Source organism: Littorina saxatilis, linkage group LG17 (assembly GCF_037325665.1).
Source record: "Littorina saxatilis isolate snail1 linkage group LG17, US_GU_Lsax_2.0, whole genome shotgun sequence".
Classification (NCBI taxonomy): Eukaryota; Metazoa; Mollusca; class Gastropoda; order Littorinimorpha; family Littorinidae; genus Littorina; species Littorina saxatilis.
In genome coordinates, this window is record NC_090261.1 from 46,593,219 (window position 1) to 46,608,735 (window position 15,517).

At 41.3% G+C, this 15,517-nt stretch overlaps 1 protein-coding gene across 1 annotated transcript in view; it reads left to right on the forward strand.

The window, feature by feature from the left end:
- LOC138953485 (patched domain-containing protein 3-like) overlaps nt 1–15,517 on the forward strand; it is an 83,568-nt gene that overhangs the window by 18,167 nt on the left and 49,884 nt on the right. Inside the window, exon 4 of the mRNA XM_070325328.1 lies at nt 3,103–3,335. Within this exon, the coding sequence (XP_070181429.1) occupies nt 3,103–3,335 (233 nt within the window). The remainder of the gene's footprint in view (nt 1–3,102; nt 3,336–15,517) is intronic.

Here is a 15,517-nt window from a genome sequence, read left to right on the forward strand (position 1 = left end):
GGTGGACTGACGATGCTACGAGTATACGGTCTTGCTGAAAAATGGCATTGCGTTCAGTTTCATTCTGTGAGTTCGACAGCTACTTGACTAAATGTTGTATTTTCGCCTTACGCGACTTGTTTTCTTTTTACATTTAGTCAAGTTTTGACTAAATGTTTTAACGTAGAGGGGGGAATCGAGACGAGGGTCGTGGTGTATGTGCGTGTGTGTGTGTGTGTGTGTGTCTGTCTGTGTGTGTGTGTAGAGCGATTCAGACTAAACTACTGGACCGATCTTTATAAAATTTGACATGAGAGTTCCTGGGTATGATATCCCCATACGTTTTTTTCATTTTTTTGATAAATGTCTTTGATGACGTCATATCCGGCTTTTCGTGAAAGTTGAGGCGGCACTGTCACGCTCTCATTTTTCAACCAAATTGGTTGAAATTTTGGTCAAGTAATCTTCGACGAAGCCCGGACTTCGGTATTGCATTTCAGCTTGGTGGCTTAAAAATTAGTTAATGACTTTGGTCATTAAAAATCTGAAAATTGTAAAAAAAATATTTTTGTTATAAAACGATCCACATTTACATTCATCTTATTCTCCATCATTTGCTGATTCCAAAAACATAAAAATATGTTATATTTGGATTAAAAACAAGCTCTGAAAATTAAATATATAAAAATTAATATAAAAATTAAATTTTCGAAATCAATTTAAAAACACTTTCATCTTATTCCTTGTCGGTTCCTGATTCCAAAAACATATAGATATGATATGTTTGGATTAAAAACACGCTCAGAAAATTAAAACGAAGAGAGGTACAGAAAAGCGTGCTATCCTTCTCAGCGCAACTACTAAACCGCTCTTCTTGTCAATTTCACTGCCTTTGCCGTGAGCGGTGGACTGACGATGCCACGAGTATACGGTCTTGCTGCGTTGCATTGCGTTCAGTTTCATTCTGTGAGTTCGACAGCTACTTGACTAAATGTTGTATTTTCGCCTTACGCGACTTGTTTTTTCTGTTCTTAATAGCAGAACAACCAAGCACTCACAACCGAAGAAGATGCCGCCATTTTTGTCACGGCAAGCGTCTGTTGGGCCTTTTTCCCTTGTTATTTCCCTTGCATCGTCTGTCGTCTGCATGACGACTCGAGCGCTTTCGCTTTCATTGCGTTTTCTGCACTCGTTTTCTTGTTTTCATTTTTATATTTAGTCAAGTTTTGACTAAATATTTTAACATCGAGGGGGAATCGAAACGAGGGTATGGTGTATGTGTGTGCGTGTGTGTGTGTGTGTGTGTGTAGAGCGATTCAGACTAAACTACTGGACCGATCTTTAGGAAATTTGACATGAGAGTTCCTGGGTATGAAATCCCCGAACGTTTTTTTCATTTTTTTGATAAATGTCTTTGATGACGTCATATCCGGCTTTTCGTGAAAGTTGAGGCGGCACTGTCACGCCCTCATTTTTCAACCAAATTGGTTGAAATTTTGGTCAAGTAATCTTCGACAAAGCCCGGGGTTCGGTATTGCATTTCAGCTTGGTGGCTTAAAAATTAATTAATGACTTAGGTCATTAAAAATCTGAAAATTGTAAAAAAAAATAAAAATTTATAAAACGATCCAAATTTACGTTTATCTTATTCTCCATCATTTGCTGATTCCAAAAACATATAAATATGTTATATTCGGATTAAAAACAAGCTCTGAAAATTAAATATATAAAAATTATTATCAACATTTTTTTTTCGAAATCAATTTAAAAACACTTTCATCTTATTCCTTGTCGGTTCCTGATTCCAAAAATATATAGATATGATATGTTTGGATTAAAAACACGCTCAGAAAGTTAAAACGAAGAGAGGTACAGAAAAGCGTGCTATCCTTCTCAGCGCAACGAATATCCCGCTCTTCTTGTCAATTCCACGGGCACTGCCTTTGCCACGGGCGGTGGAGTGACGATGCTACGAGTATACGGTCTTGCTGCGTTGCGTTGCGTTCAGTTTCATTCTGTGAGTTCGACAGCTACTTGACTAAATATTGTATATTCGCCTTACGCGACTTGTTTACATTTTGTCAAGTTTTGACTAAATGTTTTAACACAGAGGGGGGAATCGAGACGAGGGTCGTGGTGTATGTGCGTGCGTGCGTGTGTGTGTGTGTCTGTGTGTGTGTGTAGAGCGATTCAGACTAAACTACTGGACCGATCTTTATGAAATTTGACATGAGAGTTCCTGGGTATGAAATCCCCATACGTTTTTATTTTTTTGGATAAATGTCTTTTATGACGTCATATCCGGCTTTTCGTGAAAGTTGAGGCGGCACTGTCACGCTCTCATTTTTCAACCAAATTGGTTGAAATTTTGGTCAAGTAATCTTCGACGAAGCCCGGACTTTGGTATTGCATTTCAGCTTGGTGGCTTAAAAATTAATTAATGACTTTGGTCATTAAAAATCTGAAAATTGTAAAAAAAAAAAAAAAAATTATAAAACGATCCAAATTTACGTTTATCTTATTCTCCATCATTTTCTGATTCCAAAAACATATACATATGTTATATTTGGATTAAAAACAAGCTCTGAAAATTAAAAATATAAAAATTATTATCAAAATTAAATTGTCGAAATCAATTTAAAAACACTTTCATCTTATTCCTTGTCGGTTCCTGATTCCAAAAACATATAGATATGATATGTTTGGATTAAAAACACGCTCAGAAAGTTAAAACGAAGAGAGGTACAGAAAAGCGTGCTATCCTTCTCAGCGCAACTACTAAACCGCTCTTCTTGTCAATTTCACTGCCTTTGCCGTGCGCGGTGGACTGACGATGCTGCGAGTATACGGTCTTGCTGCGTTGCATTGCGTTCAGTTTCATTCTGTGAGTTCGACAGCTACTTGACTAAATGTTGTATTTTCGCCTTACGCGACTTGTTTGTTTTTTTGATAAATGTAATAAAAAGTTATAGGGTCGGCCCCTAAAAATAGGGTAGGTCGGGTTACCGTAACCACACCTATTTTTTTTTTTTTTTTAGGCCTTAGTGCGTTTCACTGTTTGTGTTACTATGCCATCGTCCGAGCTTCTGCGTCACGTTTTAATTTTCCCTATCTCCTTCTCAGAAGGGGGGCAAGACATACACAGTGTTGGATATCTGCGCACGAAATCAAGACCAGTGCGTGTTTAACGGCAAGTCTATCACTTCCCCTTCCTTCAAGGAACGGGTGGATAATGGCACTGTCCCCTACCCCAACTACAGAGATGAAAACGGACCAAGTGACCTCTCCTTTAATCTGGCTGGGGTCAAGGCCTCAGCGACAGGAGTCTTGGTTGCTGCAAGAGTTTTAAAAGTCAGGTACGTTATAAGGACGTTTTTACGCGGCATTAACTATTTCTTTCTTTCATTCGTTTTTGAGTCACTTGAGAAAAAGTGACTCTATGTAATCGGTCAGTGTTAGTCTGTCCGGCCGGCCGTCCGTAGACACCACCTTAACGTTGGACTTTTCTCGGAAACTATCAAAGCGATCGGGCTCATATTTTGTTTAGTCGTGACCTCCAATGACCTCTACACTTTAACGATGGTTTCGTTGACCTTTGACCTTTTTCAAGGTCACAGGTCAGCGTCAAAGGAAAAATTAGACATTTTATATCTTTGACAAAGTTCATCGGATGTGATTGAAACTTTGTAGGATTATTCTTTACATCAAAGTATTTACATCTGTAGCCTTTTACGAACGTTATCAGAAAAACAAGGGAGATAACTAGCCTTTTCTGTTCGGCAACACACAACTTAACGTTGGGCTTTTCTCGGAAACTATAAAAGTGACCGGGCTCAAATTTTATGTGAACGTGACTCATTGTGTTGTGAATAGCAATTTCTTCCTGTCCATCTGATGCCTCATATAATATTCAGAACTGCGAAAGTGACTCGATCGAGCGTTTGCTCTTCTTGTTAAAATTCTAAAAAAGAGAAGCTGTCATGCTTCAGTTACTGGCTCATTTCTGTGCCATGCCAATGGTGGGCTTGAGGTATTGCTCGAGCCGTCGGACGCTTTTGACAGGAAAGTATGGCATTCCGTTTGTCAAATAATTATTTGGATACTTTTTCATGTTTTTTTCACCAGTTTTAGCTAAATAATCATTATTTAGAAGCTCATGTGCTAAATAAGTAATTGTTTATAAACAATGTAAAACAATTCTAAATAATTTTTTGTTTGCGTAAACAATTCATTATTTACCTAAACAATTCATTGTTTACGTAAATAATTCATTGTTTACGTAAATAATGATTTATTTACGTAAACAATATATTATTTAGACTTATATTACATTGTTTATAAAGAATCAGCAATGTTGCTAAATAAATCATTATTTACGTAAACAATGAATTATTTACGTAAACAATGAATTGTTTAGGGAAAGCAGTTTTCATTATTTAGGGGAATCAAGAATTGACTTCTAAGCTTCATTTTTTTTCTTTGTGTATATACTATAATTCAATACAAGGTATCTCCAAACATTATTTATCAGAAAATGTTCGTAAATTTGTTTATTTTACAAGCTGAAATTGCCGTACGAAAAGAACTGAATGCGAAAACAAACAAAAGGTCAAGGTCATAACCGGGAGTGTTTAGTGTTTGCATTCTCTCCCTTGAAGTTGTTGAAAAAAAGTTTTCCGTCCTAAGTTTTCTGTTCTGTCTCAACAAAAACTTTCTCTTTCCATTTCTCTTACTGCATGATTACACTTTTTTTTTTATCTGTAGGTTACACAACACAACACAACTTGGTATGAGCTCTGACGCGATGACGTCACACAGTCGTGTGCAGAGTTGTCCGGCCTTGCCTCTGGCATTCCGGCGGAACTCGCGAGAAGGCAACACGCGAAATCTGCACTCTGAATCTTCCGCATTTATCGACATGGTCTCTAGTTGTAGTGTTAAACATTGCCATAACAGACAAGATAGAGATAGGGACAGAAGATTCGTTTCTGTTCCATTTGTTGTCAACGGAAAGGGCAAAGAGACAAGGGATTTGACTGCACGACGCGGGCGAGAATGGTTGGCACAGCTTCAGCTGAAGAATTTCAACTTTGAATCAACAGCTAGGAGATACGTGTGCTCTGATCATTTTGTCAATGGTAAGTACTCATGCTTTTGTTCACCTGCCTTGGTTAGTCTGTGTTTTATGCAAGCTGTGTTGTGATGGTAGTGTGCGGACAGTCGGTCAGTCCTGCACCGAGTGCAGTCTATGACTGAGTGAGTCAGTCTTACACTTACTCTCAGTATAACAACTTATCATGGTTGCCCAAAACCATGACTTGTGAGAATGCCATAGGTGTGAAATACTTGGATTTGATAATCAGAATTTATTTGAACACTAAATGGTCATTGTTGATACAACTTTATAGTTCAGTTTTAAAGGGTAGATCTGTGTCTAGATTTACTCATTCATTTTGTTTGGGTGACTTATTTTTAAAATAACTCCCAATCCATAATTTACAATACATTTGCCTTTGATTTTTTCTGCAGGGCAACCATCTGTGGGAAGTAAACACCTACTTTGAAACTTGGGTATGGTGCAGGGACACAGCCTGACAGCCCAACAAGGACAGTACCAGAGACTCAAGGAGAGGAAGAAGCTTGTGGGGAGTGAGTCAACTCCTTCTCACCCTAATTTAGCAGAGGATGCTGTTGATGGCGAAAGTGAAGGTACTTCGGATACAGCAGAACTGGCTGCTCCTCTTCCCGAGAGAGGTGACTGTGGCGGTACTTACTGCCAGACTGAAACCTATGACAATTTTGCCTGGATTTCTAAAGATGAAGAAAAGCAGCAACGGGATGAACTAAACAGGCTGGTGCTAGAAACTCGGGAACTTAAAGACGAACTTGCCAAGAAAAAAAATGACACTTGATTCTTTGAGGGACAATGACGATACTGTACGATATTTTTCTGGGATTTCTAATTTCTTCACACTTGTTACATTATTTGATTTTCTTGCATGGCATTTGCCAACACACTCGCGCAGAGCACTGACACAGTTTCAAGCTCTCATTCATGCATATATACGCCTTAACACACCTCTGCAACACCTGGCATACATCTTTTCTGTGTCAAGAACAACTGCCAGCAAAGTTTTTCACGAGACTGTGCATATCATGTACCACAGACTGCAGCCACTTGTTTTCTGGACAGACAGGCGAAGTATAAAGACAAGTCTACCGCCACAATTCCTTCCCTATCCATGGAACAGAGTAGTCATCTTGAACACACACGGCCAGTACCGTGTAACTGGCCTTGGCACGGAACGATCCAAGGGGGGCAATCTCAGTCATCTCAAAGAGGGAAATCAAAACGCAATCCGCTTTGTTCGATTTTATGGGCTTGGACGATAGAGAAAAATAAGAAAAGCAAAAGCTGGAGTCCAGTCTGGACGAAACTGCTATCAAGAACGCAGAATTGCTTTTTCTGAGTTTTTTTTTAGCCGTAAGCACCATGTTTATCGGAGCAGGAAACTCTTCCATAGTGAGGCCCCTTTGTTGGTTTCACTGCGGCTGCATTGTGAACAGCAGTTAAACATGGCGCTTACGGCTAAAAAAAAACTCAGAAGAAATTAATTCTGCGTTCTTGATAGCAGTTTCGTCCAGACTGGACTCCAGCTTTTGCTTTTCTTATTTTTCTCTATCGTCCAAGCCCGTAAAATCGAACAAAGCGGATTGCGTTTGGATTTCCCTCTTTGAGATGACTGAGATTGCCCCCCTTGGATCGTTCCGTGGCAAGGTCAGTTGCACAGTACATGTACTGGCCGTGTGTGTTCAAGATGCAGAGTAGTGTCCATTATTGACTGTTTTGAAATATATTCATTGAGAGACCCTCCAGTGTTGATGCTAGTGCACTCACCTGGTCAAACTACAAGCACAACAATACAATTAAATACCTAATATCAATTACACCTCAAGGCCATAATTCTTTTATTTCTAAAGGGTGGGGTGGGCTTTCAAGTGACAAGCACATCACTGCAAATAGTGGGTATCTAGACAATATTGTACAAAATGATGTGATTTTGGCCGACAGGGGATTTGACATTAATGAACTAGTGGCTATGAGAGGTGCACAAGTGAAAATCCCTGCCTTTACAAGAGGGAAGAGTCAGCTTACAGCTTATGAGATAGTCAACACGCAAACTATACTGTTCAAAAAAAGAAACGCATAGCTTGTAATATTTGGTTAATTTAATTATATGGCTACAAGGATATCCACCAAACTGCAGAAAATGTTTATCTGGTCGTCGACCTTTCGTCCATTGCCACAAGTGAGCTCTGCACGTGACGCATGCGTTATCAGTGGCTACAATGTCAAAATTGCTCATTTGGCATGACCATTCGTCATGCTTCAGTGTAATCTCGTGAAACTCGGGGAATATTGAGCTCTCACCATGTCTTCCAAAACCCATAAAAGCGGATTGTTCGCCACAAAGAAATCAGACGACAATTCAGCGACGAAAGATGGCCCGATTGAGCAGAGAAGACCGCCAAATTGCATTGGGTCGTTTACAAGCAGGCCAAAGTCAAAGTGCAATCGCCAGGCACTTCCACGTGTCCCAGAGCACCATCAGTAGACTGTGGGTCAGGTTTCAAGCCACTGGCTCCGTTGCTGACTTGCCACGAGCGGGAAGACCAAGGGCGACAACTGCTGCTCACGACCGCTTCATACGGCTCCGCCACCTCCGGAATCGTTTCCTGTCGGCCTCATCTTCTGTCCAGGCTCTCCCCGGGCCACACCGATTATCGGACCAGACCGTGCGGAACCGCCTGCATGAAGCTGGTTTGAGAGCTCGCAGACCTCACAGAGGAGCTGTCCTCACCCGCCGCCATCGCCAGAACCGAGTGCAGTGGGGCAACCAGCACCTTCGCTGGACCGTCCGGAATCACTGGAGACACGTGTGGTTCAGCGACGAGTCCTACTTCCTGCTCCAGCGACATGATGGTCGGAGGAGGGTCTACCGGAGAGTAAACGAACGTTACGCGCCCAACTGTGTGGATTAGGCACCCGTTCATGGTGGTGGAGGCGTCATGGTGTGGGGGGCGATCAATACCGCTGGAAGGAGCACCCTGGTGCACGTCCAAGGGCGCATAACTGCCCAGCGATACGTGGAGGAAATTCTGCGCCCACACGCCCTTCCTCTTCTGGCTGACCAGGATGCCATATTCCAGCAGGACAACGCTCGCCCGCACACAGCACGACTCACCACCCAGTTCCTCACCGACCACCATGTCCAGGTGCTTCCCTGGCCATCCATGTCGCCAGACATGAACCCGATAGAACACCTCTGGGATGAATTGGACAGACGTGTGCGCAGGCGAGAAGAAGCGCCGGCAAATCACCGCGATCTATTGCAGGCACTTCAGGAGGAGTGGGACACCATCCCACAGCAAGATATCCGGCATCTGATCCAGTCCATGCCCAGAAGGTGCCGGGCAGTTGTTGCTGCTCAAGACAGTCACACCCCCTACTGACTTGACAGCCTCGGCACCCAATCGTATTGATTGACTGATTGATTTGAAGATGCAAATGAACTGTGTGTGCATTCAACTGTGTCCATACCAAATTTCAAACAAATAATCTAAATATTGGATTTTCTGTTAATTTTTGACTCACATGCGAAGCAAAAGTGAGTCTATGTACTCACCCGAGTCGTCCGTCCGTCCGTCCGTCCGTCCGGAAAACTTTAACGTTGGATATTTCTTGGACACTATTCAGTCTATCAGTACCAAATTTGGCAAGATGGTGTATGATGACAAGGCCCCAAAAAACATACATAGCATCTTGACCTTGCTTCAAGGTCAAGGTCGCAGGGGCCATAAATGTTGCCTAAAAAACAGCTATTTTTCACATTTTTCCCATTTTCTCTGAAGTTTTTGAGATTGAATACCTCACCTATATATGATATATAGGGCAAAGTAAGCCCCATCTTTTGATACCAGTTTGGTTTACCTTGCTTCAAGGTCAAGGTCACAGGAGCTCTTCAAAGTTGGATTGTATACATATTTTGAAGTGACCTTGACCCTGAACTATGGAAGATAACTGTTTCAAACTTAAAAATTATGTGGGGCACATGTTATGCTTTCATCATGAGACACATTTGGTCACATATGATCAAGGTCAAGGTCACTTTGACCCTTATGAAATGTGACCAAAATAAGGTAGTGAACCACTAAAAGTGACCATATCTCATGGTAGAAAGAGCCAATAAGCACCATTGTACTTCCTATGTCTTGAATTAACAGCTTTGTGTTGCATGACCTTGGATGACCTTGACCTTGGGTCAAGGTCACATGTATTTTGGTAGGAAAAATGTGTAAAGCATGTGAGTCGTATGGGCTTTGCCCTTCTTGTTTAGAAAAATAAAACAAATTTGGCAAGTAGCAACTATGCGTTTCTTTTTTTGAACAGTATAGCTAATCTGAGAATTTATGTTGAACGAGTTATCGGTATTCTTTGTGGAAAGTACAAAATTCTGAACTCTGATATTCTGACTGATCTTTTGTTTGCAAGGGAAGAGGAAGAAGTGGTAACACTGGACAAAATAGTCACTGTATCATCTGGGCTTGTCAATGTTTGCACTGGTATCATGTGATTCTTGCTGTGACGCTGCATAAACACAGCCTCGTGAACTGAAGGCATTGTTTAGACTAGAGAATATGTTAATTAAACTGTGGTGTATTGTATCTGATTCTGATGTCTCCCATGAGCAGTAGCAATAGTCTTTCTGTTATGTTTTCACTGGACGGAATCTTGAATTTGAAGATGAAGGCATTGTTTAAAGAATGTGTTAATTAAACTGTGGTGTATTGTATCTGATTCAGGTGTCTCACATGAGCAGTAGCAACAGTTTTTCTGTTATGTTTTCACTGGATGGAATCTTGAATTTGAATATATACATACATGTGTATATGATCTGACCTGCTGCTATTTCCTTCCAATTCAAGAGCAGATTTCACTCTTTCTATCACACACACACACACACACACACACACACGCACACACACACACCACTTTAACATACACTTTGAAATCATTTTGCATAAATGTGACATGTATTGACACAACTGACAAAGGTTGAATTATGCTGATTAACCTCAAAATAGCTCTACACAGGAAACAAGATAAGGAGCATTGAAAAATTAAATGGCCTACACTTGAAATGCGAGCACACATTTAAACTACCAATAACATGCAACTGCAAGCAACACTGAACATACCACTACCAGTATTGCAGGTATGAAGCCAAAGTGAAGAGAACATTTTCACTAAATGTTCAAAATTGAAATAACATACTGTGGGTATGTGAGTCATTAACTATTCATTATGATCAATAGACCTGTGCGCTTTTTTGCAGAAATAAATGTGTTCAATTTTGTTGTCATCAAAACAGAACTACGTGTAGTTGATAATAGAAACTAACTTTCAGTTCCACTGCCAATTTAAACACTGTATTACTTGACTGTACTGATGCAGAACTACGCTGGACCACACACTCTTATTTCAGGGGCGGACGAGGGGGGGGTTTCGGGGGTTTCCGGAAACCCCCCCCCAGCCAAAAAATAAAAATATTTTTGTGTGTTTTTTTGGGTTGAGTTTCAATTTTGTGGGTATTAATCAGTGACAAAATCTGCTGCCTGGAACTGGTAATGATCATCCTCAGAATGCACCAGCTTGCACCATTTTGCATCCTTTTTTTCAAAATTTTCCGGGGGGGCATGCCCCCGGACCCCCCTAGCAAGCTAGGCGCTTCGCGCCGTCGGCTCGGCGCTTCGCGCCTTCACACCCATATCTTCACAATATACTTTTGGAAACCCCCCCCATAAAATGAACTGATCCGCCCCTGTATTTGTTCCCTAAATCAAGCAGCCAATCCGTGTCACTGGAAACATTGAACAAGGAGAATGAACAATATACCTGGCTGAATAAGTTGATAATCAAACTGCTCATGATTCTTTGTTATTCACAGCAGTGGATGTAAAACAATCACAAAATAAGGTCCTGTATGCATCATAATTTATACTTGTAGCACTTGATTTTGTATTGTAGTCGGTGATCCTAAACAAAATGTATGTCTACATCTGTGCATGATTTTACTTTAAGTTTAAGAATAAAATGAAACAAGAATGGAACAATTGATGACTTCTCTGTGAGTGTGAACTGTGATTTAAAACATTACATGCTCTCTTTTCTCTCCCTCTCTTCTTCTGCGTTCGATGTATTCTCTCCCTCTCTACAACTTTACTACTGCCACTTTCTATGTGTACAGTCATACATGATGTTTGTTTTCCCACACACATGAGCAAGCGAGTCTGGCATTGTCACTGTTTCTTGCTGCGTTTCACGGCTGGTGTTTGCAGCTGCTCCTGGTTCACATCCACTGCTTGTAGAGGCTCAGCTTCTCTGTCCAGCCAGTTTCCAACTAGCTCTGGAAGAACTGCGAGTCTGAACACTTTCAAAGCTTTCTCCACACACATTGCCCAAAAATCACAGTCAGGCAATACTCGGACAATAACTTTATCCACAGTAGTCCACACCATGAAATCGCAGTAGGAGGAACTGGTCATAACAATCTGGCACTGTACTTGACTAAAGTATGGGTGGTCTTTGCGCAGACAAAGCATCCCCTCACTGTTAGATTCCAAACAGAAATGGCGGTCTGCCACAGCACACTCAACAGCTGACTCCTTGAAGGTGAAGGGACGTGTGTGCAGGTTTCTCCAACTCCGGCCATGCCGGTTTCTCCAACTCCGGCCATGCAGGTACAGTGTGCTGCCAGTATGTTGCCATCAGAAGTGGCGATGATCCAAGGAGAAAGTGCTGGTTCATTAAGGCGTTGTGAATGAAGAATCTGAAAAATAAATTGAAGGTCGCACAAATCAGCATTCAGCTAGGTCAATCGAATGAATATAACTCTAAGACGCACATAATGTGCTTTACAATAACCTTAACAATGAAAAGTAAACAACAGATTTTTAACTGAATATGAACATGAAGCTCATTACAAATTTATATAATATTTTGCAAGCTATTTCAAAATATAAATATATTCAAGACTATCTACAGCTTTTGTCGTAGTCCAGAATACAAACTGAAGCGAAGAATATATCAAAGACAAAGCCTCAACACAATATCCTGAACTGCAACTTGTGATATCAGCAACACAAGACAGAGAACACTCACGTTCATTCATTATAAACTGAAAGCACATTCTTACCTTTGCACTGAGAAATGACAGAGTTCTGGGCTGTAGCACTTGACATCCCTCACCCAGCCAGAGACAAAAAGTCGGTAGGAATCAAAACTGTTGTAAGCTTTTCAGCTGCTCACATACATGTGTATCTGTATCAGTGTATGCACTCTTGCCAAGCACAAAATAATTTACGATGTTGATGTAACTCAGCTCTGGCAGATCGTCCGGATTTGCTGACCAGCACCTGGTTGAGAATGTCATACGGATCATTCCCGTCAATCTCCCAAATCTTCTGGTGGTATCGCCGCCTCTCCTCTGGTAACAATCGCTCAGAATATTTTCGCTTCTCGCCCGATCGCAATGTTTTGCATGAGGCCTGTGCATGAGGCAAGGGAAGTCACTCCAGATTCTTCTCGGAACGCGTCGGAGGCATTGTTTCCCGTTTTTCAACGGTTCACAGCTGTTTTTACTTTTCTCTTTGAAATGAAACTATGAAAGGAAGAGAAATGGAAAGACAGGCATGTTGTTGGGACATAAACAGAACAGAGAACATAAGGGGAAAAAAACTGTGTTTCAACAACTTCCAGCAAGAAAATGCAAACACTAAACACTCCCGGCAGGGAAACACCTTAATTGACCTTGACCGTTGACTGTGTATGATATCAGTTATTTTCGTACTCGGCTTGTAAAATAAATAAAATAATATCCAAACAACAGCTATTTTAAGATAAGAGTGTGTGGAGAGACCTTGTATTCAATTATAGTAATCACTGAAAGACATAAAACTTAGTTCAGAAGCGAATCCTAGAAACCCCTAAATAATGGAAAATGTGTTGGCTAAACAATTCATTGTTTACGTAAATAATTCATTGTTTACGTAAATAATGATTTATTTAGCAACATTGCTGATTCTTTATAAACAATGTAATATAAGTCTAAATAATATATTGTTTACGTAAATAAATCATTATTTACGTAAACAATGAATTATTTACGTAAACAATGAATTGTTTAGGTAAATAATGAATTGTTTACGTAAACAACAAATTATTTAGAATTGTTTTACATTGTTTATAAACAATTACTTATTTAGCACATGAGCTTCTAAATAATGATTATTTAGCTAAAACTGGTGAAAAAAACATGAAAAAGTATCCAAATAATTATTTGACAAACGGAATGCCATAGGAAAGACTACATTGTCTTTCGCTAAAGACTGATTTATGTTACGTTCGGCATTAGGCCAAACAAGAATATTTGTCATCATTTTCACGAGTTTTCATTTATAACCAGCTGGGAAATAAATCCCATGTTCCCCATGCAACAAATCGAGGTGGTGAATGGGTTTGAACTTTCAGGTGAAACGTGGATTGTCAAAGTAAAAGCCAATGAGGCTGATTGTTTTATGTGTGGAACCGTCGCGGCTTTGGATTCGTGTTTCCGAGGACAACGATTTTAAGCATTCACTCTTAAAGAATCAAGGTTGATGATTACTGCTGCAACTCATGGTCAATTTGCAACTTATCTCTGTGAATCGCAAAATCCACAACGAAAAGTCATAACACGCTTGAAAGATAAAGAATATGCTCAAAACTTACTGAATAAAGCTAGGATTCCATTCTTACGGCTGCGGTGCGGCTCCGGCTCCGGCGACGGCAACGGCATCCGGCTCTGGCGAGAAAAACGCATCGTCGTGAACCGTATATAACGGCGACGTCGTCCGGATATGTTCTCTTCCCGCCAATGCCGCCATGGCTCCACATTGGTCTCGTCAGTCTCATGCAAACTGTCATTCATAATGAAGAACAATTTATGTTAATATTATTAGCGTACCGCCAAATGAAAAAACGCCAAAAGAGACGACATCGCTGGTGGGTGCATGCCATTTTGGAGAAAAGACGGCAGTATAGAACCTATCACCATCTTGTTCAAGAACTGCAACTCGATGGCGAAAGGTTTCAGCAGTATTTTCGTCTCTTTGTGCTCGGAAAGGCTCTGAGAAAAACGCGGGAAAAGAGACACGCCCACAAAATACCAGACGGCGTCCGGCGACGGCAGTCCAGAAAGCTACATTGAGCTTTCTTGAAAACTACGCACGCACGCCGGGCCGTCGCCGTCGCCGTCGCCGTCGCCGTCGCCGTACCGCACCCGTGTGAATGGGGTCATCCCTTCTTTCATCAATGTTTTTCAAATTGCTGTCGCCGCTGCCGTCGCCGGAGCCGCACCGCAGCCGTAAGAATGGAATCCTAGCTTTAAGATTGAAGCTCTGTGCATTTTCAGTCTGGAGCAAAATCTACGAACGTGTTACGTTTGACGTCACAGATAAGTATGACGTGTTATCTCGAACTTCTGACGCGTTGAGGCCCTGGGAATGGCATTCTAAAAATTACGTTCAGAATAGGGATCCCCATGTGTTACTGTGCGAACCATTGCTCATCCAAAATGATGACAAAAACGATGTTTGGTGGCTTGTTGTCAGACCAGCTTTTTTTGTTGGTCCTCGGGGATCATATAGTCTTCGGTTTTCATATTCAACAACCGCGGCCTTCGGCCTTGGCCGATAGATATGAAATCTAAGACGTTATGGTCCCCTTGGACCAACAAAAAAGCTGGTCTGTCCACAAGCCACCAAACATCTTATACTGTTGGTTTAGGTTAACGTAACCCAAAAAGATAGGGTCGGTAGGTCGGCTTTTTTTTTTGGGCTCACGTAAGTGTAGCCTATGCGATGCTAACTTTTGTCTGTCTGTGCGTGCGTGCGTGCGTATGTATGTATGTATGTATGTGGTAGAAACTTAAACATTTGACTGAACACCGAAATACTAATTTTACCTGGTTATTATTCAAGCAACAGCTTCAAAGTATTGAAGCAATGATCAACATTTCGTTGGCACGTATGTAGTTAAAGTGTGTATCCAACGAAAACGGGTAGTGGGGTTTTTTTTTTTTTGGGGGGGGGGGGGGGGGGGGTAAAAACAGCTGACTGGTTTGTGTCGTGTCAGGTATGTAGACCAGGTTAGGGGTCAAGGTTAGGTCAGATCGCGTGAAGGATTGTGGTATAGATACAGACGGTTATCACCGAGCTGCAGTTCGCCGATTCGGAGAAGACGACTCATGATTTCACATTGTTCGGTTTCGTAGCTCCAGAAAAATTGATAAAGAAGATACCAAAGGAGATTTCCTACAGGTTAATCTGCACAGCGTGTTTCCAGTGTGCGCGAGGAAGCGCTGTCGAAAGCGCAGTGTCGATCTGGCCATCGTGTCCCCGTAAGTAGGCTATAGACAGACAGATCTAGATCTAGTGT